This window comes from Numida meleagris, chromosome 1 (genome assembly GCF_002078875.1).
Source record: "Numida meleagris isolate 19003 breed g44 Domestic line chromosome 1, NumMel1.0, whole genome shotgun sequence".
Taxonomy (NCBI): domain Eukaryota; kingdom Metazoa; phylum Chordata; class Aves; order Galliformes; family Numididae; genus Numida; species Numida meleagris.
The window spans coordinates 66,251,015-66,275,215 of NC_034409.1; the positions used below are offsets into that span (position 1 = coordinate 66,251,015).

At 41.9% G+C, this 24,201-nt stretch overlaps 1 protein-coding gene across 2 annotated transcripts in view; it reads left to right on the forward strand.

Annotated features, from left to right (window-relative positions):
* Positions 4,849 to 24,201, forward strand: part of BCAT1 (branched chain amino acid transaminase 1) — a 67,647-nt gene continuing 48,294 nt past the window's right edge. Inside the window, exons 1-2 of one of the 2 annotated variants that reach the window (XM_021391377.1) lie at positions 5,048 to 5,187; positions 8,918 to 8,990. Coding sequence is in view for 1 of the 2 variants with exons in the window: in XM_021391385.1 (XP_021247060.1) it covers positions 5,182 to 5,187 (6 nt within the window). In the remaining variant the exon portion in view is untranslated. Of the gene's footprint in view, positions 5,188 to 8,917; positions 8,991 to 24,201 lie in introns of both variants that reach the window. The other variant, XM_021391385.1, reaches the window with a different exon arrangement.

Consider the following 24,201-nt stretch of genomic DNA (forward strand, 5'->3'; position numbering starts at 1 on the left):
CTGGTTCCACCAAGAATCGAGAACTCTACCATTTCATGGTCGCTATGACCAAGGCAGCCCCCAACTTCCACATCCCCCACCAGACCTTCCCTGTTTGTAAACAGCAGGTCTAGCAGGGCACCTCCCCTGGTAGGTTCTCTGACCAGCTGCAGAAGGAAGTTATCTTCCATACACTCTAGAAATCATCAATGGCAAAAATGCATAGCTAATGGTGGTAACCAAGTTGAAAAATAGCATCTTGTAGCTGAGAATCTACTCTATCAAACAGTTTTATTGTGCTCTTTGTATCTATTGTAGTGTCCATAGAAATAAATACGAGGCATTACTTCTGGCACAACGTATGTAATTTAACAAAAAAAAATTTTTACTCTAGTGTCTTGTATATATACAAACAGTCATCTGCACACATACAAATTACAGTTTATGTAATACATGGTTGTTTTCTGCTAGGAAACTTCTGCAACACCAGCCTTATTCACATCCAGAGGTTTGTCTTTCTCTCACTTACTTCATTATTTTAAAAGTGTTCCAGAACCATGCTTCCAGTCCTGCAGGGCAGCTATACTGAAATTGTGTCCTACAGTTACTTGCCTACTTCTCAATGGATTTAATCTTGTGACTGAAGTCGGCCATGGATTTCCCCCCGACACATATTTTAGATGGAAGATTATTTCTGGGAGGAGGAGTGAAGAATAGCACAGAGACTTTCCTACAACTACAGAAACTAAGGAAGGTTGAGCTTTATCAGAAAAGCTAAGCAGAATAAAAGTGTTTAGAAAGATCGAAACATATCATTCTGGTATTATTGAAAGTGATCCATTTTGTAACATAAGCCCTTTTGGAACACGTTCCAAAAGGGCTTATGTTACAAACAAACAAACAAACAAACAAACAAAACCACCAAAAACAAACAAACAAACCTTAAAAATTGTAGAAGTTCAAAATCAAATTGAAACACTGATTTTGTCAAAATCATACCTTTTGATTGGATAAGAATTTCCCCACACTTTAGCATAGAAAATTTTGAAATCTTTTGTTCTCATTTCATTTCAAAAGGAAAAAAAAAACAAACCCACAGAATCCCAGCATTTTGTTAAATGGAAAACACAATTTCTATCCACCTTCACCCTACTCTCTTTATGCAGACTAGGGTTATAAAAGGAAACCTTTGAGAATGTTTCAAGCTATGGGTTTCTGCCCTTCATTCCTTGTAGAACTATGCAATTACATAAGCTGCCTCTTTCAAATTTCCCCATTTGGTTTTTATAAAGCTTTTTCATTTTCCAGACAGTAGTTCCTCATATTTCTGTGTCTAAAATGTGAGTTTATTCAGTTCTCATTTAAATAATGGGCATGAGTGAAACCCCTTTGGTCAACTGCAGAAAAAAATCTACCCATGAGCCCAAAGCAAGCAGAAGGAATGCTGTGTTCATCTACCCTCCAACAAAATGAATGGGATGTACTAATTGCAGGGTTTTGTGGCTGTTCTACAAACATCACCTGCCCCTACAGACTCAGGTGTCATAGCTCACATTCACCTTGTGGATATCTAGAACTTGGGAAAACTCTTTGGAATGAAAGCATATAAATTACCAAATTCTCTCATAGCTGTGAACAACTTATTCATTAAAACTTCTAAAGTTTAACAACACTGTCATGCATTCACAGAATACTTTGCATTAATGGAAAATCTAGCACCGAAATGAATAATGTCCTCAATCAATGTTTGAGGGAAGCTGTGTAGCTTCTCAGTGTTTTGGTCTCATTTTTCTGATTTTTATTTCAGTTCAGTTCAGGGTCATCTCAACTATAAATAAAAATAACACTTTTTTAGCATATAGTCTCAAGAATTTGATGTTTTGACTTTGCAGTAGCAAACACTGTCTGCAGCTCAGATAACATTTCTCCTTCTCCTTTATTTTCTGGAGGCACCGTAGAAATCGTAATAAGGAATGGAAAAAGATGTTTGGGTAAATATATATCAAGGGGCAGACTCAGCATGACTTGTGTAAAAGGAAGTCCTGCCTTGCTAGTCCTGGAATTTCTTTAAAGGATTCCATGAGTGTGCAGACAGTAGAGGTCTCATTGGTTGAATTTACAGAAGACTTGACAAGGATCCTTAAAAAAGCCTTGTTGAAGATAAGCTCTCAGAAAAAAAAGATACCCTCATGGCTGCTCTCATTGATTGGCTAAAAGATGAGAAATAGATGAGAGGATGTAACAGAGAAAATGATATGGAAATGGAGGCAAATAGAGAAGAGACAAAGTTCGCTGATGAGATTAAATCCTTCAGGACAATAATCTTAAGGAATTCAGCAAAACTAGATCTATTTGCAAAGAGATAGAGAAGGACTTTCTGGAATTGAGTTTACATGTGTCAAAATAGCAGGTAATCATGTCTGCAAATATCACAGAATCATAGAATCATAGAATCCTTAGAGTTGGAAGGGACTTTTAAAGGCCATCTAGTCCAAGCCACCTGCAGTGAACAGGAACATGCACAGCTAGATCAGGCTGCCCAGGGCTCGATCCAGCCTCGCCTTGAAAGTCTCCAGGGAGGGGGCATCAACCACATCTCTTGGCAGTCTGTTCCAGTGCCTCACCACCCTCACTGTAAAAGATGTTTTCCTTATGTCCAAGGATATAAGGAAAGGATATAAGGATATAAAGGATGTAAGGACATAAAAGGATGCACATAGCTACAAAAAAAAAAAAAAAGAGAGAGAGAGAGGAGCTATATTATAGAAATTTTGATGTGTTATGAATTATCTGGGAATTATTTTGTAAAAATACCAATTCAGTTCAGTGCTCAGGACCAGTCAAATTAGGAAACAGTACATCAGGCACTATTAGGAAAATAAATAGAAAGGAAAACATGAAGAGGAAACCTGGTATCCTGCAATTTCAATTTGAGTGTAGTTCATGTGCCCAACCTAAAGAATAATCAAAGGCATGTAACTATTCTTATATTTAGACTGAAAAGATTGGGACACTTCATCTGGAAAAAGAGGTGGCTAACAGTGAATTCAAGAGCAGTCTGTAAAATCACAAACGGCACAGAGGTGATGAATATTTCCAACTTCTTTTCTGTTGATATTATTTCTCACAATATCAGAAGGGAGTATCACGTGAAATTTTCCAGTGGGTAGTTGAAAACAAAGCAAGATGAGGTATTTTTCCACAGGAGAGAGCTAAGCTGTGAAAGTCATTAACACTAGATATTGTAGATAGCAAAATTGACATGTGTTCAAAGAAAAATGGATAAATTAACAGAAGGAAAACCCATGCGCAACCATTAAGCGTGAATCCATCTTTTAGGAAACTGCTGTGGCACAAACACCTTGAGGCTAGGAGCGTATCAGGAAATACCCCTAGATGCCTGTTCTGTCCGTGTAGCTTCTGTAGGCCTTGACCCTGCGCATCATCAGAGGCAGCATACTGGATTAAATGCACCTTTGGCCCGTCACAGTATTGCTGTTTCTACATTGTGTTTGGAATCTGAAGATAATTGATGGTGAATGAATTGAATTGCCTCGTGAGCACTGAACAGCAGTTATCACAGAATCATAGAATCGTTTGAGTTGGAAGGGACCTTCAAAGGCCATCCAGTCCAACTCCCCTGCATTGAACAGGGACACCAACAACTCGATCAGGTTGCTCAGAGCCCCCTCCAGTCTGACCTTGAGTGTCTCCATGGATGCAGATCCACCACTTCTCTGGGCAACCTGTGCCAGTACTTCACTACCCTTATTGTAAAAAACTTTTTTTTGTTATATACAGTCCAAAGCTCCCCTCTTTTAGCTTGAAATCATTTCCCTTGTCCTATCCCAACAGACCCTGCTAAAGAGTCTGTCCCCTTCTTTCTTACAGCCTTCCCTGAGATACTGAAAGGTCTCCCCAGAGCCTTCTCTTTTCCAGGCTGAACAGTCCCAGCTCTCAGCCTGTCCTGACAGGGGAGGTGTGCTATCCCTTGGGTCATTTTTGTGGCCCTCCTCTGGATGATACGCATCTGTATGATGCTTCCTCTCTGCTTCACCTTTCTGCCTTGCATCTTTTACTCCATTCTTTCTTCTCTCCTAAACAGCCATCACTGTTACCACGAGCTTTTATTTTAGGTGGCATCATTTACTCGTGTTTCTTTGGAATCCAAATGTTTGTAATTCTATTGAATGGCACTTTCGTTACCTGGCTGAAAAGTGGCAGATAGGAGATTTACTGCTGTTTCTATAACCAGTCTCCAGCACCGTACAAGAGAGAATTCCCATACATCACACCCGGCGGAACCTGACACTTCTGACAGCAGAGCTGAAATGGAACAGCATTCTGCAACTACTCTCAGGCAGATCAGAGGGAGAAAACGTTTATGCGAACAGTAAGGGATGAAAAGACTTAACTGCAAGATCAGTGGAGATGAAAGGAAGCACACTGTGAACATTATGCTGACATTTTCTCTTAAAAACTCCCTCAGTGCAGGTGCCCTGGCAGTAGGCTGGCCTCTGCCATTCATTGCCCTGCCTGCAGCTGCGGGCGACCATCCTGAGGGGTACACGAGCAGAAAGGGCAGCGCTGCTACCGCTGTAAAAGAGGGGCGGCTGTAGTCAGGCACAGGGCAGGAGGAGGAGGCCGCAGGGCGGACCCCGGGACGCGTGGCGATCCCGTCTGGCCGCAACCAAGGCGGGTGCGTGGGCCCCCGCGGGGTTCCCCGGCAGTGCCCCGCGGTGGGAAGCGGAAGGCCAGGGGAGCTGCCGTGCGGTGCCGGCTGCGAGGTGCTCGGTGTCAGCGCGAGCAGGAGGAAATGACTCAGAGCGCGAATTTCTCAGTGCTTGCTAAGGGAAAGGGGACAGAACGACGGCGCTGCCCTCGGCACGCGCGTCCGTCCAGGCGCTCGGCTGCCGGCTCTCGGTGAGCGCCGCAGGGCCGGGTCGGGCCGAGCCTGGCGAGGCGGCCGGGAGGTGTGCGCGCCTGGGGCGGCAGCGAGGCGGGGCGGTCGCAGCCCCTCGCCACGCTCCAACGCCCGCCGCCGCGCGCGCCTCCCTCCCTCCGCCCGCTGATGCAATCGGAGCCCGCGAGCGGCGGCGGCCCCGGCAGCAGCAGTCCCGGCCCCGGCGGAGCTCGTGTGGGGATCGGGCGGCGCGCAGTCCGCATCGCAGCGCGCGGGGAGCAGCGCCGTTCGGCAGCACCATGAAGGTAAGCGGATCCGCTTCTCGCCGCGGTCCCTTCGCCCATCCTGCGGGGGATGCGGAGTGGCAGAGGGACTTTCCTCGGCGAACAAAGGAAGCGGTGGTTTGCTGCTTTGTATGTACATTTCTAACGCTCTGATGTGCTTTGCTATTCGTGCTTTGCGGAGATTTCTGTCCCCGAGATTTATCGTTTGAGACTCAGAGGCAGGATGCGTGCGGTTTGCTTTCCATGCTGTTTCATTGCAGGCAGTGTACGTGGAAAAGAAATAATGAGTAAGGAGAGGGGGAGGGAGAGCATATCGTTCCCTCTGGGGGATTTCTTACACTTTATTTGTACCGTGGGACTCTTAATGACTAAACATAAGAAAACCATCAAGGGCATGATCTACTGGCGGGCACTGTGCCTTCTTATGCCCACAAGGTCTTTGTAGGTCTTAGGTCTGCCCTGGTACTAAAATAGACCATGGGTAAAACCCAGTTACGTGTTCAGAGGTTTTGAGTAATTTCAGGAGCAGCTTTAGATAACGGAAGAACTGTTGGGAGTGAACGCTAACATGAGAGGTGAGCATCTGTGGGAACTCTTCTTTTACCAGCCATGTTTATGTTGTGCTTAGAAAGGCTGATCTGAGGACTAAACAGAAGCCTTGCTTGTCAAGGCAAAGGCACGGAGGTGGCAGGGTGCTTCCCAGACCCAGCAAACATTGCAGCTACTTTATACCCTATGGGGCAGCTTCACTAACAGAAGTCCTTGGGTTTTGAAGAAAGTCTATGCTGGGCTGACTGTGAACTTCACAGCTGCAGCCTGCTCCCAAAGTTAGCAGGTGAGGAGAACAAGACTGAGTTATTTGTTGTCCTTGGTTAGCTTTAACAGATGGAATGTGGGCACAACAGGTATGTGACTGACAGGGATCTCCAGCTCCTTTTTGCTGCTGCTGACAAATGTTACTCTCATCCCACCCAAGGGCTTGCTTGCATTGCTCTTCCCTGGGTGGGTCTGGCAGTGATGCAATGCTACCAATGATGGCAGGTCTGGAGCAGGTGACTGCTTTGGAGGAGCCTCAGAAGCCCTGAGTAGTCCCAGCTGCACTTTCTGCAACTGGATAGTGGTGGACCAGTGGTAGCAGAAGAGTGATCTGGAACTGCTCAGGGAAAACACCCAAGCAGCTTCCCCCTGCCAGAGTGTGTAGCGCCAGAATACAAGCCTGCCAAGGAGCAAGACAGACTGTCACATTTTAGGCCTCTTCTGTTGTACCTGCTGTGTGTCAAAGAAAGAGGGCTCGATCCTGGTTTCCTGGGGCATTATCCAGCACCTGACAGTAATGTTACGGCATGCCCATGCAAAAAACAAGTAGCAGACAAGCCATAGACCTGCTTGCTTGCTCACAGGAGCGCTAACTGTGCTGTGTATTTTTACTGTGGAAAATACAGTGTGAAGCAACAGCCATAGCAGAGAAAGATCTGTACAGTCCATCACTCTTGAGTGGTGTAGCCTTGGGCAAGTCAGCTCTATCTGAGCCCTTTACCCTTTATTTTCCTCATCTGTTCAGACTGTAAGCTCTTCAGGGTCATGGCTGTCAGTGTGTATTTGTAAAGCTTGTATCAGAGGTACAGAAAATTACCATTTGATTATCAGTATGTTCCTGAAAGGAAAAAAAAATGAAAAAAACCCCAACCCAGTACATTTATAAAGGTACCAGTAAACAACAGCATTATTACAGCCACTTATCCTTTCATCTCCTTATTCATCATTTCCTGTCTTTAGTCCCATCCCTTCCTTTCTCCATTTCCACCCTTAATTCTCTCTTTCAGTCCTGTTTAAAGGAATCTTATGTATAAGAAATGAATTGTGCTGACAGTTTCTGCAGTCCTGCCTTGTCCACTTATTGCACTGATTGTTGCTGACAGGCCTAGCTCTCCTAGCACTGTGCAATCCAGTGGATGCTCTGATTTTTTCCATAGAAACTGAGTATTGAAATCTGCTACAAAGTCACATCCAAAACAGATTATAAAATTAGAGGATAGTTTTAACACAGTTGTTATCTTGCTAAACTTGGGTATTAGTAGGCTTGAAGCCAGGACCTCTACTGTTGATAGAATGAAGGAAGTAAAGGGTTAGCTCTGTTTACAGAATTTGCACTTGGGTCACGCTCCTGGGAACTGGTGTCTCTGCGTCACTACAGCGACATATTTTGTTCCCTACAATGCTAGATAGTCTCATAGAACCACAGAATGATTCAGCTTGGAAGGGCCCTTAAAGACCATCAAGTTCCAGCCCTCTCCCATAAACAGGCCTTCCAGCCACTAGACCAGGCTACCAGGGGACCCATCCAACTTGGCTTTGAATGCATCCAGAGATGGGACATCCACAGCCTTTCTGGGTACCCTGTTCCAGTTCCTCACCACCCTCACAGTGAAGGGTTTTCCACTAACATCTAATCTAAATCTCTCCTCTTTTTGTTAAAACCATCCCCTCGTGTCCTGTCACTCTGTCGTTGTAAAAAGTTGGTCTCCATCTAGTTCATAAGCTCCCTGTAAGTACTGGAAGGCTCCCATGAAGTATCCTCAAAGCCTTCTCCAGACAGAATAAGTTCAGCTCCTTCAGCCCTTCTTTATAACAGAGGTGCTCCAGCCCTCTGATCATCTTTGTGTCCTCCTGTGGATTTGCTCCAACAGCTCCACGTCTTTCTTGTGCTGAGTGCCCCAGGCCTGAATACAGTACTCCAGATGAAGCCTCATGAGGGCAGAGCAGACGGCAACAATCACCTCCCTTTCCCTGCTTGGCCGCCCCTCTTTTGATCCAGCCTAGGATACAGTTGGCCTTCTGGGCTGCACTGCCGGCTCATGTCCAACTTTTCAACTACCAGGACCTCCAACTTCTTCCCCTCAGGGCTGTCGCAATGAGTTTTTCTCCCAGTCTGTACACATAGCTGGGATTGTAGCAATCCAAGTGCAATACCTTGCGATTGGCCTTGTTGAACCTCATTAGATTCTCCTGGGCTCATTGTCACGCTTGTCCAAGTCCCTTCAGATGATAACCCTTCCTTCTGTGGGAAAAAAAAAAAAAAAAGTTATATGTATATACTTAGTCCACATGTGAGCCATGCATGGGCCACAAGCCAGCCACATGCAAGCCACACATCAACGATTCAAGCCACTCCATACTGATTGTGACATCTGCTAATAAATTGTGGCTTCCCAACTGTCACAGTGGCTGTGATGCAGAGATTAAATGTGTGACCTTTTCCTTAAATGTCTAAATTCTGGCAATGCTTAGAGATAAATCAAAGTAGTGCGTGACCATGATTTGTTAGTCACTGATATGCCTGCAACTTGATACCTCCACTTTTTACATTGGGATTAAATGAATGGGTGGTCCCATTTACCTTGGAAACAATTTTATTACTTTATGACTTTGTCCATTAAAGGGACAGGTAATATTACCTCATAGAATAGAGCACTGCTGTAGAACAACAATTTAGCAAACATTACCATATGCTCTTGCAAATGAAAATCCAGGGCTGTGCTTATGGAAGGGCATTTAATGTTGCCCCTTGGTGTGTAGCAAACGATCCAAAAGAGTTCATTTCAATTGTTTAATTCATGTTGCCTTTAAAACAATCAAGAAGTTTTACCCATCTGCCTTTTGTATATCTTGGGCCATAGTTTATTATTGTTTCTACAAACTAATGTCATAATGCCCTACAAGAGAGTCGCTCATTTACTTTTCTTCCCTTGAGGTCTGCAGTTTGTTCCAGATTTTATTTTGGAATATACCCGATGCATTAATGAAGTGCACCATGTGACTTCTTGGTAGGTACACAGCTATTGCTTATTCAGTTTGCCTAGTAGAGCATTTCATCCACCATTTGATAAAAGCACTCATTGTAAGCACAGAAGATAGATTGTTTTTCCTGGCATGTAAGTGAGGTTTAATTTCACCAGGTGCTAACATTCACTGAGATCAGAGCTGCACAAACCATGTACGCTTGTTTAATTTTTGGGTTGTTGTCTTACAGGTCATCATTTCCGTAATAAATTCTTGAATTTGTGTTATCCTTACAGAGAATTAACTTTTTTTAAACTTTGACGTTGAAGGGCTAAGAGAACTGGACTTCTTCAGTCAGAAGAGGAGACTTTGGGAAGACCTAATAGCAGCCTTTCAGAATCTCAAGGGAAGTGAAGGGATGGAGCTGGGCTCGGCAATGATATGTGTCAGGACAAGAGACTACAGCTTAAACTGAAACAAAAGCAACTCAGGCTAGAAAAATCTCTCCCCATAATGAGTCAGGCAGTTGAATGGGTTGCCAAGAGAAACTTTGTGGTCTCCATCCTTGGGGGCTCTCAAAACCCAGCTGGCTAAAGCCTTGAGAAACCTGGTGTGAGCTCAGAGCGGTGTCAGCTTTGAGAGGATTGGACTAGAGACCTCTACAACCAGGTCTTGCTGTGATCTTGGGCTCTGGAAGGAGTTCCTCAGTACGAAAGTTTATCAACTAAGATGTATATATTTTTTAATCCAGTCTTAGTCTTTCATGCAGTAGTGAAGGTCAGTACATGTTTGTTCAGGTCTCTGCTTGCTATCCTTGTAACAGTCTACAGTGAACTCTGCACAAAGATGGTCTTGAAAGTCACCACTACAGACAGGTTTGTTTTCAAAAGATCATTTCTTTAACATGTCAACATAGTAATAGTTCATTTTTCTATAATACTGCTGGTCTCTTCACAAGATTGATACTTTATTTGGACCTTTTTTTTTCCTTTTTTTTTTTCTCATGAGTTTTATTAGTTTACTTACCTTTTTAGGATCCGTGGTACAACTGATTAGTACTCCCATCAGTGTGCCTGCCTCTGAGCCAGGGAAGAGGAATGTACCTCTCTCTTATACTCCTAACACCTTCCCACAAATTCCTGTGATTTTTTTTCTCCATTAACACTGGGGAGCCAAGGTAGTACTTCTTACAAGCAGAATAAATTCTGTTCTTGCTAGACGCTTTCTTATTGCAACGTATTTTAACAATAATTCTGTAAAGAACAATCATTGTACTAGGAGGAACTGGCCATAGGAAGGGAAGTATGTCTAAATTTCCAGGACAGCTGGTACTAGTGTTAAGGGAATAGCTAAGAGATTCAAAGGTCTTTCTTTTGTGGTTGATTGATTGCTTGATTGCTACTGACTCTTTAAATATAACTTCTTGTTGGTTTTGAAATGAATTAACGAGCTCTTCTTTTACTTCCATCAGTGTCATTCTGACTGCAAGTGAAGCTGAATGCACTGTTAGAATTCTTACAACTTTTGAAAAAGTTTTGTGTAGTATTTTTCACTTCTCTAATATTTTCTAAATTGCATAACTTTTTCTTTGAGATGTGGAAAATAAAACATGGGCAAAATTATACGGAGCACTTAAAAGATTAAGAGGCCCTCTTGGATTCTTCAGAGTATGAAATTTAAACTATTACATCTTAAATACAGTATATAAATATGCCATATAAAATTGCATTATTTTACAGCAAAATTATTAATTCACAAGGCTTTATAAAACTGCTTGTCATTATACAATTCATAGAAAATTGCATAAAGTCCACTTGAAATTAGCAGTAATAGTATAATTCCTGTTGAAGTGTGGAGCTTCTCAGCCAAATCAAAACAATAAAACAATAACTAGTTTTAGTCAAAAGTACGCCTTTCTGAATCCTGCCCTATGCTGTGGCATTAAACTTGGAAAACAAAACAAAACAAAAAAAACCCTTAAAACTGCTAAAAAGTATTCCCTGAAGCATAGTGGTGAAAGGAATACTGTGGTTGTGTAATAATGTAAGTGCAATGTGAGCCAAGTTTACTTCTTCCATAGAACACGGTAGTTGTCGCATAGGGTGTTACAGCATACATTGACTACACAGGCACGATTTCTGCCACAGCTGTACAGGTGCATGCATACAGAAAAAAAATTACAGTGTATTCACATGCCTATATATTAGAGGCACTTATGTGTCATGTATACATTTTTTTTCTAAGCTAAGAGATAATGCTAGTTACCTGTTTTTATGTACATGGGAACTAAATTGCAGACTACCATAAACTGGATTAACTGTCCTTAGAAACAGAAGTGCAGTTTGGGTGACAAACCGAAGAAATTTTTCCATCCTAGGAAGTGTCTTGTTTCTGTAACTGTAAGGGAAGTCCGTTTGGTTGCTCAGCTGTATTGGATTCGATTCACTCTTCTTTCCGTATCTTCCTAACCTTTTCTGAATCTCTGCTTTTTTCTAAATCTGATCCTGTGCTGTGGCCAGTCCGTGGCCACAGCTTGGTTCTCCACATTTCACAGGACTCTGTTGAATACAAAGACAACTTCTGTAGTCTGTGTTTTTTTCATATTAACAAGTGTCTGTGCCAGTAGATGATTTGAACATTTATAGGTTGATGCTCTTCTTGAACCCAGACACAGAATTTCAGTAACACCAATGTTCATTTCTAGTTTTCCAGTGAACTGAAAATGCTGCATTTAGAATTGTTTCCTTTCAGTTCTTCTTTTAAGTGGTTCTCACGCAGCCAGCGATGTTTTCCTCTTGTCAGTTGGCCAAAATACTTATTGTGAAAGATGCATGAAATTAGTGTTCTGGTCTGCCATTCCTAAGTGAGCTGAATTCCAACAGGACAAATCAAACCCCATCTGAAAGTGTTTTAAGACACCTTTTAGTTTCATAAACTCAGAAACGGTGGAGACCTTCCAAGTCAAGAGCACTGATATTCATGTAGGTTGGACAAAATCCTTGGTTCGTGGCGGGTGTTATAATAAGTCATTTATCAATTTATAGCATGGCTGATTGATTGTTGATACAGATGTTGAATCACAAGAGGACAAGGCTACAATAATTGTAATAAGTCTATTACCTTTGAAATATTAAGAAATGGAACTAGTACTAAAGTTATTTTTCTAATGGAGGCTGTATCACTCTTAACTTGTGATGGCCGTGCCATAATTTTGGCAAAGGGCCCGTTGGTTTGTGTTCCAAATGTGAGCTTGATGCTGACACCTCTACAAATACCTCATCTTTGACCAGACTTTTTCAAGGACACTTTTAATGTGCTGAGTGTTTGTTCTTGAGTTTCTCTGGGTACAATCCAGTTTGCTCTGGGCGTTGTCAAAAAATAGTAAGTGATTTCAGATGAAGTACTTGCTCACAGGGTGTTTAGAAAGGACATGTAGGGTAACTTTAGTGCTAAAGCATTACAGCTAGAATTTTGGAGTACTATGAAGCATGATTCCATATCTGTTACACAGAGTAATATGCACTAAACAGGTGGAGTGTCTGACTTTTCACTAGTCTAAAAGATTTTAATTCTTCTGAGCTGTCATCATCATCAAAATCATCTAAAAGGTGGCTGTTTTATTTATGTTGCTCATCTTGTGTTTTTCCACATTCAAGGAAGCAATGTGTGATAGCAATACTGTCGCTTTGCTTTTTTTGGATTGTTATAGTCGTCTGCATGACAATTTACATTTGCTCACGGTGGTGGGTTATACTAACTGCCTCTTACTGAACTCAGAGATTGTAGAACAGAAGTTCTGAGCATATTCTGAGGCGGATGGCTATCATACAAACACATTCCCACTCTGCAGGTTGTTAATTTGAATAAGAAAGCAAACATCAGCATAAATACTGTCTTTAAGCATGTTCCCAGGACTTCTCTGCAGGCTAACTCTGTTCCTAGTGCCCTTTATGGCCAAGAGAAAGGCTTCAACTTTGTTTCCATTTTTTTGGTCCCGTTTGTTCAAATTTAGTCAGTATTTGAACACACGGCAAAGGACAATCACAAAGATATAACCTGGGCTTTATTAAAAGCCAAAGAGAGATCTCCCATTCCTACAAACCAGCTATGCCCTGTTTGAAACCCAGCTGTGCTAGTAGAGACAGGACGTCAGCAGTCATTACCTGTGCGCTCTACCTGAGTGCACAGCCAAAACCACATCAATAATTTCTGCTTGTTCTTCCCTGAGAAGAGCTGCAATGGATGTGATGGTTATGTCTGCATAAGGAAGAGGAGCTGTGGATTCAGTTCCTGGGGAGCTGTGCACGCCCTGTGCCGTCATCTGTCAGCCTTCCCAGGAATTCTCTGAAGCAATTGCCAGCACGTGTTGAGGTGTGCCAACAGGACAAGCTCTGTCTAAGTTTTCTACCTGTGTATGAGAGAGATTTCCTTCATTTACGTGCTGTGGCTATAAAACCACTAATCATTTGTTACACTGAGTTCTTTATCTGGAACAAGCATAGTAGAATAACTACAGGCATTGTAGAGACTAGCCCGCCATCAGAATTCAAGAAAAAGCACAGTATTTGCAACACTTTAAGCCAAAGTGTGTTGGATTTCTCTTTTTTAGTTTGTTTTTTGGGGTTGTGAGGTTTAGCTTTCATTATGCATCTCAAGTCACCTCAATTCAATGCATGCTTTGAAAGCTCAAGCCAGGGTCTTCCTGTAGCATCGTGCCTGCCTTCTAGGCAGAACATAGATCTAGGTGTGTGCAGTTCTACCTGCAAGCCCAAACCAGGGACTCTGCTCCGCTATTTCAAAAGACCACTGTGCCTGAGGAGGCAGATTAATAACAAATTCTCCTCTGACTAGACTTGTGGTTTTGAACCTATTCAGATCCCAGGTGAGATAGCTGCTGCCATGCTTTATCAGCTTCATCTGCTGGACACGTAACAGCTAAAGAAACTGCTTGGAGAGCAAGGGACGGGCAATAACTGCACCACAAGGTTAACGCAATTCAGAAATCATGCTTCTCATGCTTTTGCACCAGTGGTATTTGATACTCGGTGATGAATTAAATAGGCTGTGCAAAGTTATCAGGGCAAGATGTGATATCAAGCCAGCTGGTCTGCCCTTTACAGACCAGCAACCACATGCACTGTTGCGTAACGTTTTATTGTACTTAGAGTTACTCGAAAGCCAGCTGCAGAAGTTACTGGTTTATTATTTCTAGTGGGAGTGTATGCAGGATTTAAAAAGTTGCTCCAAAGGCTTTTTTTTTTTTAATTATTTTCCCAGAGCTTCTGTTTTCAGTGTGTTATTCATCGTTGCTCAGTGTCTTACATAAACCTTTATTCCAGTGCAAAATGGACTTAAATGGGACACGGTCTAAGCGCTCAGAGAATGGCTACAAATGACCCCTTATACAGGCCAGCAATTCAGGCCAGACCTTGTATTTCTTTTGATTCCTCAGTAGTTATAGCAAGCCTGGAAAAACAGGATTGTGGCCTTAAAAACAGGATTTTGTCTGCTTGATTTTTCTTTAATCATGTCAGTTCTCATATTGGAATTCATTGCTGTATCTGCTGTGTTTTGTTGGTTTTTTTTTGTTATTGGTTTTTTTGGTTGCTTGTTTGTTTTTCCACCCTTAGAGTCTACAGTGATTTATTTTCAAGTTGCAGAAGCTTTGGTCTCCTCCACTAAATTATCTGCTTCCAGTTCTGTACCCTCAGTAGCTCTTCAGACAACTAATTTGTTTGTTTCCTCTGTGAATGCATTCATCTTATTCACATTATCGTTTGGTAATTACATCAAGCCACTTGCTCTGGTAATCAGCTGCAGGATCTGTGTGTGCTTTCTACCATCAGAGAACTCATAAATAAATTTTAAACTGTATTTTATGCATCTTCAAATCAGAGCTATACTTGACCTTTACAGCTGTACCAGTATACAGAATGTGGGCAGTATAATATATGCGGGATCCCTGAGGAAAATAAGCAGAATAAATTTCATTGTGTTTAGGCTCATCTTTGCTAGTCTAACAGTGTAGTTAATATATCCCATAGATGTGATTAGTATTACTCTTAAATCTTATGACGCTAATTTAATACCTGGCATTACAGTGAGATGATCGAAGGAGAATACTAGAGAAATGGTAATGAACACAAGCTTCTTCGTGGTTAACAGCAAAGCTCTTTGACTGTGGTAGGGAAGAGTATAAAATAGCATTTATTCTCTTTCCTGTTGACAGTGTGATTTAAAGGATCTCCTATGAATGAGAACAGGGCCTGAACACCATAAAACCATGATGACTTTGAGGATTTTTGTTTGTTTTGTTTGAGCAGTAACCATATCACATAGCCATAAGACACTATCTGTTTAGAAAACAGCTGAATTAATTTATAGGCCAACAAGGTCCAGCTGGCTGCTTTAATATGTTTTTCTTTATGCCATTCTAGCAAACAGTGCAATTGTTAACAACCTAATTAATGCTAGAGCGGGCAAACAAACCAACAAAAGAGGCACTTAGAGGCACTGTTCATAGGAGTGGGAGATGGAAGAGATCCATTAGGTCATCTGCCTATTCTTGTAATAGGAGAATAGGGCTGTTTTCTGCAATCAGAAGAGAGTAGTTGGTGAACTGAGCAAGGGGGTGAGGAAATGGAGGGGAGGAAACGGTCCTGGAGACTGACAGAGCAACAGGAGGGTCAGAGGAAGGAAAACCAGTGAGAATGGAATGGGCTTAGAAAACAAGGTTAAAGCAGATTCCATTTGGAGGTTATTTGCAAAGAGGATTTCTTTAGAGTGCTTACCTGTTTCTGTAAAGAAAGTAGGATTGTATGGTTGTGCAGGAAATGTATCAGGACAGCACTAACCACTGAAAAAGGGCCCCTGAACACAGATGTACAGCAGCATTATGTTCTGCATTGAATCATGTTGATGGTAGGCTTTCAGAACTTTTCAGAAGAGAACGATCACCTTTTAGACTCCATGTTGCATAATTTACAGCTCATTTTGTTGGTTTTCTGAAGTACCTGGTAATTTTAGCCTGAAGATGAATAGATCCCTAGTCAGGTTCTGCTATCTGCTATTTAATCTGTGACTTAATAGACTATATTAATTTACAAGTGATTTTGTATTTCTGTTGAACTCATTTCTCTCCACTAGCCATCTTGATAAACCAGTTTGTCAAGCATGCATTTTTTTTGGAGTTGGAGAAGTAGTTATCCTTCACCTTGGGTAGTCTTCCTTCCTTTCAAGTGAACAGATGTAAACTTTCTTGTACAACGAACTGAGCATTACTGAGCTCATTCAAATATGAATTTAAGCACTGAGTCAAAGAACTGACATTCTCTCTGAGACAGGTTTCTCCCTAAAGTGCTGACAGCAGTGACTCTGCATTGGCAACATAGTCCTGCTTTTATTTAATCTCATGACACCAAATTAATTTGCTTTTAGAGTTGTGATATAGCTGGTGATGTTACTAAATATGACTCTTGGGCAGATTATCCAAATATTTCCGTTGTTTTCTGATCAGTGTTTTAAGGTTTCTCTGGCCAATAAGCTGTGTTCAAATAATCTAAATTATTTCATTTAAACGTAATAAAAACAGTGGCACTTGTTTTGAGAGAAACATGTTTCAGTTTATTTAAGCTACTTAAAATACTTTCTGTTAAACCAAACAAACTACTCAAGCCAGAAGATAAGCGCCTGCATAGTCTTTTGGAGTACTTTAATGATAATCTATTTAAATTCAACCTTACTTTATGTAGTGCAGCTGTCTTGGATAAAAAAAAAATCTTGTATGTTCTAAGTTCTGATACTGTCACACTAATGCAGAATCATAAAGATAATCATTAAATTGTGTGGAAGCTTTATTCTTCTGCTTTACTGGATGCCTTGTATCCTGTTATTACATTGTGTTACCAACATTAGTGCCGGCTCAAGGAGCAGGATTGAAGGCAGCCACGGTAAAGTGATAACACTCAGCTAACAAGACATCGGTGCAGATACGTCAGATAACAGTACTCCTTTTCCATTCCTTTACGTGGAAGTGCAGAAAGCAACACAAACAAGAATTCTCAGTGAACTAAGTAAAGCGCTGAAATTGCCCATGCTGAATTGTCTGTGTTTTTTTGTTTGTTTGGTGTTTTTTTTTTTGCTTTGCTTTCCCATGTTGCTGATCTGTGTATACATTAAGGCATATCAATGGAGCTGCTCTGGGATTTGTGCTGTATGTGTTCTTTGAATACATTATTGAAGACTGTCAAGCCAATGCATGAAGAATGCTCCAACCTAACAAAGATACCTCAAAGGTATCTGTTTGGCTTGATAAGTGGTTAGAAATGCAAGTTAGAAATTAGTCTTCTTGTTCCTTCTGTCTTGTTGATTTTGAAAAGTGAAGATTTAAAAGAAGTTGTGAGAAAAAGCTTTTCTATGGTAGTGCGTATTAAGACATGCTATCATGTAAATGACCCAGGCTCATGAACCTACTTTGTGATACCGGTGTAGTAACACATATCTATATGTGCGTGTTCATATACATACATAAGACATAAAGACTCTTAAAAAAATATATTTTCAGATCATGCAGCTGTCCTATGACAGCTGAGGTAAACATGCCTGGCTCTTAGATTCCATGATCGAGCTCTGGAAGTCTTTAATCACGGTCATTAAGTAAATATCTTTTTAATTGATATTAAAAATAGTATTATGTGTCTCACTCCTCCAGTAGTATCCAGAATTTCTCTCTATTTGAGAGCGAGTGGATCTGTTTTTTAGAGCTATGAACATCGTTAATGTTGTTTGTTGTTGTTTTTTTTTTCCCTCAGATTCATCTTCTGTGTGTTGTGGCTGCCAAATCATATTAACATTTCCTAGAGGTAGATGAAAACTGTTTTAAAGACACAGAGATACACTGTATGACTGTAGCAATACACAGAATGCGTGTCATTTGAGTGTTGGACTCCTTTATATCTGGAACAGAAGGAAAACTCCCAATTTTTATGGCTCTGAATGCAGGAGGACCTGTCATCAGACATTTGATTTGGCTTGCCTGTAGGCGGTACTACACTGTAAGACGTGTATTAAATTGATTGATCTACTAGATTTCTGGAATCTGATAAGTATTTTAATTTCACTGTGTAAATCAGAGCATGAAAGATTTCTTAGACACTTAATAATCAGAAGCAAGCACAGGGAAAAGCAGTCAATGCTTTATCTTGGAGAAACATCTCTGAAATGTCTTTATTGAAAAGTGTTTTTCATATGACATTTGACTGAGAAGAATGTTCTCTTCCATGTTCACTGGAGCCTGATGACTATACAGGACATTCTTGCTTCTCAGTTTCTCTGCATGGCAGGAGGTCACCTTAGCAGAAGGAACTGGACACAACTGCAGCTGTGTATCTCTGGCTTATTTGCTGCTTTGTGTTCTTGTCTTCCATGATTAGCCAAGAGCTGCCAACAAACGACTACTTCCAGTTCCTTCCTAAGGCAGCAGCATGTAGGGTTTCTGGCATCTCTGTCCCTGGCAGTACTCTGTCCAGGATGCTGGTGCTGTTGGTGAAACTCTGACCCTGCAGAGATGTCAGAGCTGCCTGTGGGCTGGGACTTGGACACACAGAGTTGGTTTGTTGATATTTACAGTGTTTTTTGCACAAAATTTGAGATTAAATGCTTACAATCATTTTATCAAGAAAGCTGATCTAATACTTGGAGTGTTCCATTTTTGTAATACTAGGGGAGGGCTGGTAGCCCCAAGAACACTGCTGAAGGCAGAAATGAGCAATGATGAAGATTGGCAATGCATGAGCTCAGTGGGGAGGTGAAACCAAAAAGATGATGAAAGATTTTGTGAAACTTCAGATCTTGAGTTGTTTGGAAAAGCAGCCAATACAATTTTCTAGCTGAAAATTTGAACTCTGTAGAAGTTACATGCAATATATTTATTTACTCCTGCCTTCCACTCAGGAAAGTTTTCTGTTCCCCAGTGGTGAGAAGAGTCATCAAATATCATGGAAAAATAAGCACAGTACTGATAAAAAAAATCTTGCTTCTTTGAAAAAAAAGATAAAGTACATATTGAGGCAACTTCAGGGTTTTTTTTTTTGTTGTTTTTTTTTTGTGAACCAGTGCCAGTTTTTTTATTAAACAATGTGTAATACACTGCAGGCTAAGGAAGTACAATTTGCAGCTTGAGTTGAAAGTGAAGAGGCTTCTCATCATCTTTAGTTCTTATTTCATAACTGAGAACTAGCCTATGGGATAATGGGATAGTTAAATCCTAAGAACAACAGTTTGACAGAAGCACAGTTCATAAAATAGAGGATCCTAAATGAGAACATTGTCATTGGTTCTACCACTGAGTCTCAAAAGCCACCTAGTGTGATGGCGTAGGAGGAACTTGGTCTCGTGGTCTAGGACTAGGAGTCTTTAGGCAGAATGTCCTTTCAGCTAGAGGGGAAGTGAACTGACTGCATAAGAAAAGTAGATTCTCAGATTTGAAGAAGCCATGAGCAGCAGGAGGACACCATAAAAGATGAGCATAACTAGAGACATGGAAAAATTGAAATAGTGAAGTTGATTTCAAGTCAGTATTTTGGTTACAAGGTCTCATATCTGTAACAGCAGTGGCAGCCGAGAGGCATTGATTGGAACATCCTAATGCTAAAAGATATTGGAAACTCTTACATCTGATGCAGTCTGAGGACCAAATGCAGGAGGTGAACATTTAGGTTTGGAGACAATCTAGCAGGTGAAAACTTCCAAGTATGAGGTTTCCAAAAGTGCTGATAAGTGTTACACAGGAACAGTGGTCCTTTGCATGTTGGAATGAGACTAATGCCTATAATCGTAGAATCATATAATGGCTAAGATCATCTAGTTCCAACCTCCCTGCCATGGGCAGGGCTGCCACCCACCAGCTTAGGCTGCCCAGGGCCCCATCCAGCCTGGCCTTGAGCACCTCCAGGGCGGGGGCATCCACAGCTTCTCTGTTACCCTGTGCCACTGCCTCACCACCTTCTAAGTAAAAAATTTCTTCCTAACATATAACCTAAATTTCCCCCTTTTTAGTTTATATACCATGAAGAAAATGTTGCTAGCTCTCTACAGCTCTGCTACAACTCTATGCTACACCTTAGGAAGTACTGTCATGCTTGTGTCATGCCTTGATACTTTGGGCTGACACAGGTTTTATAGAGCTGAGTCACTTTTGAGGAGACACTGACCCAATGGTTTAAATGTATCATTAGGATAACATCAGTGTTGTAATGGATGCAGTTTTAAATCTACCATGCTATTAAACACAAAGGGCAAATTTATGCTTGGCACATCTCTCTTGGCAATGTTGGCACTCAACCAGGGAGTAATTTTCTCTATAGTACTTAACAACATGTTTCAGATTTAAAAGCCATGGAACCATTAAAATATGACTCCATCTATTAGAAAGCAATTGTGGTATGCCTTTCTATTACTGTGGGATTAACTGAGTATAATCTCAGTGTGGTAAACAACGGCAATTAGCTACTTGCTTTAAATGTAAGTTAAATCTGTAAAACAGAATGACTTAATGGAGAACGGGATTGGTCCTAGGGCACATGCTCAAAAAATGAGCTGTTGAATTCATTGAGGTCAGTGGGAGCTGTGAACTAAATGGCACCATGACTGAGCCCCTAAGGACTGTTCCCTTCGGTGATCCACACCTGAAATTCACCTACAAGCTTCGTCTGTTTTTAAAGATGAAAGAGAAGATGAAACAACATCCAGCTTCTATCCCTTCTGTCAAACACTTGCTTTGCAGTGACTTTGTGAAGCAGAGATGGGAAGAAACTGAAGAATCAGGACTGAGTACTTGTCCATGTTTGCTATTGCCAGTAATTATTATTAGAAAATCTGATTTTATGTACTAGATATTAGGCAGAAGTCACCAATGGAGCTGGGGCTGCTTGAGAAGTTTGTGCTCATCCAGCTGGCAGTTGCTGTAAGCACAGCCTCCATTCTGATTCACTGCAGTGTAAATAAAATTTAGTTGGCTTAATTAGTCCTATCTTAGTAATAAGTCCTGTCTTATTAGTTTGATCTCCTCTTGTTATAAGGTCACCTGCATGGATCAAGGGAAGGCTGTAGATGCAATCTTTCTGGGTTTTATAATGAGGTCTTTGATAGTGTCCACGCATCCTTCTGGACAAGTTATCCAACTGGGAGAGCTCATGAACAAGCTCACACTATGCTGGGTGATCAACTGGCTGAAAGGCAGAGCTCAGAGGATTGTAGTGAATGGAGTTGTGTCTGGTTGATGGCAGTTCACCAGAGATGTTCCCCAGGGCTCAGTTCTAGGGCCAGTCCTGTTCCACATTTTTATCGGTGATCTGGATGCACAAATGGAATGCATTCTCAACAAGTTGGTTGATGACACTGATCTGGGAGGTGCTGTTGAATTCCTGGAGGAACAGGAGGCTATTTCTTGAAATTAACAGTTGGTATTTCGTTGCTATTATTATTGATTTGTGTATCTCTACAGATAAGAATCTAGAGCTTGATTCTTACAGAAGATCGTTAAATTGATTTTAGAACCATTGCATCTGCTTCCTTTTGAGAGATAAAATTCAATCTGAGATTTCACCGTTCAATAAGTGAATGAATGACTAAAAGAACATGACAGCTGAAAGGGTTTATTATTAAAACATTTCATTTCCAGAACCATTAAATAAATAAAACAACCTGACAACAGAGAAGGTTTATTACTCGAACATCTTTCCAGAACTATCTATGACCTCTCAACTTATGAACCTGTAACTGGTGCTGCTGTTCCACTGTCTGCAATGGGTCCTGTGCTAGGGTGCTGGCCCATCACCTATATGTGCCCTATGGGAGCTGCAGGTGCAATTTGGGCAGTACGGGGCTGCCTGTAAGGCGACATCAGCATGGTTGCTGCCAGCATGGCTGTTACAAGGGATGAGGTAAGGAGAGGCAGGGCCCAAGGAGCCTCCAGCTCTGGTGCTTGTGGGTGCCAGGAGGCTGCTGCTGTGGTGGGCCAATTGTGAAACTGGGTACTGTGGAAGATGGAGGAGCACAAGTGGCACTCGAGGTCTGGCTGCTGCTTGGTGGCAGCAGGAAGGGGGCCAGAACGTGGCACTTTTTCCTCCCTGCTGCTGCAGCAGGGTCTGGCAGGGTTGGAGCAGTGCTGGATTGGGTGGTGGCTTTCTTATGTTGCTTGAGTGCCGCTGTCTCTCTGCTTTCTTCCTTTGCCACTGCCAGCAGGCTCTTCTCTTGCCCAGCAGCCACTCCCTGCATGGACTGGGCTCCTGGTCTGTTCCTCAAGTGGCTCTTGTTCAGATCTCCCTTCAGGGCAGGAGCAGCCACCTCTGGTCTCTTCAGGGCTACTCTTTGCTTGCAGTATTCAAGCAGTAGTGGATCGCCTGTTTGAAGCATGGGTGATAGTAGAAAAGTAACTAAAAAATGCAGAGGAGAAGAGTCAGTTACTATCAGTTTGGAACTAAAAGACAGCAAGATGTAGGAACTAAGACGTTTAATTGCTGAAGACAAACTTGGGTATTAAAAAGGTCTATCAGTCAGATTATTCCTATATCTTAGGCTGACTAAAACAAGATACGTTTCAAATATATTGTAATAAATAACTCATTGTATCCTGATTTATTTATCTTTCTGTTCCATGTGTTCAAATTTGGATATAACTCAAATTTACTTTATCCATGTTTCTACTACTTGGTAGTGCTACCTCTAAAATACCTGAAAACAACCAAAGAGAGAAATAAAATCAAAACATTTACTGTCATCATCTCCTCTATTACCAAGACTTATTTTTATTGCAACATCCACTCCTCCCACCAGAATACTGTGGTGTATGCATGGAGCAAGTGATGTACCTTCCTGTGAGCAGCAAATACTTCTTCCTCTGCCAGAAATTCAGGAATGGAAGGAGCTCTTTTGCAGTTGCATCGTATTTTGGTGAATCTATACAGATTAAGTCCCTCCTTCCAACGGAACTGTTCTAATCTAACTGATGTGCAGAATATTTAGCTGTTATAAACTGATGGTGTTGTGGAGGTCTTCTGTGATTTTACCACTGAATTTGGAGGTATGTGAAGAATTGCAGAGACTGCAAGGACCTGTTATACAGTGCTTTAGTTCAGGCTCTCCCTAAGTAATACTTTAGTTATGAAGTAGTCCAACTCTAAATGCCATTGAACAGATTTTACCAAAAAGACCTGCCTTTCTGGAGAATCACCCTCCAGGTTTATGGCAAATGAAACACACCCTTTTTTTTATTTTCTTCTTCCTTTTTTTTTTTAAAGTAAGGTTTTAGCAAAAAGTATGTTGGTACATCATAAAGGCATTTATGACTTCTTTCAGCAGATTGTCCTTTAGTTGATAGGGAGAAGTCTAGTTGTGACTGCATGCCTCACTGTAGAGGGTTAGGTGGGAGAAAGAAAAAGAGCAACAGAGGAACAGAAGGGCTGAAGCTGACGGTGTGAAAAGTCGGGAGGGATGTTATGGCCTTTGTGGGCTTTTGGGGACAGAGAGGGGAGGAAGTGAGGTCTGTAGCTGCAAGTTTGCTTTATCTTCTGTTGGTAGCAAGCCTGTTATCCATTAAAGGTCCAATGATGATACCGCTCTTTTCTTCTGACTGCTGTACTCCTAAGATCTGCAAAAAGGGGGAAAATCATGCAGTTTGCTTTGTGTGTGTCCTGCTTTGCAGCCCATGCAGCTCCAGCTCCCAAGTGGTGGTGGCTACTGCGGATTCTGGGGGCCAGGTCTCCCTCACACTGCCACCCACCCTGTACCCTTGGAGTGAAGGCTGTTCCCTGGAAAGCCCTTGGGGAACAGATCTCAGACTGACCATGGGTTTCCTGTGTGCCTTTCCTTTAAAGAAATGAACTTTTGACCAGGGGCTTTCCTTCCTGGGCTGGGGCTTCCCAGCTGAGGTGCAGCACAGCTGAGGGGTGGGGCTGTCAGAGGCAGCTACCAAGTGATGAGGAGCCTAGACCCTTCTCTTTGTAGGGCTGAAATCCTGTCAGCCTTGGCATCACCATCCCTTAGTGCCTCCTGTCCTTCCTCACTATTTCAGACAGCCCTGTGGCCAGCCTGACTGTCCCCATGCCTGCCCATCCCCTGCCACACCTCAGCATCCAGCTCTCCCTTCTGCCACCCTCTTCGTCTCACCAGTGGCACTTCCCTCTAGCCATTCTCCACATTCTCTTTGTGGCCCATCCCCCAGACGTCAGAGATGCTGCTCAGAAACAAGAAATGCTG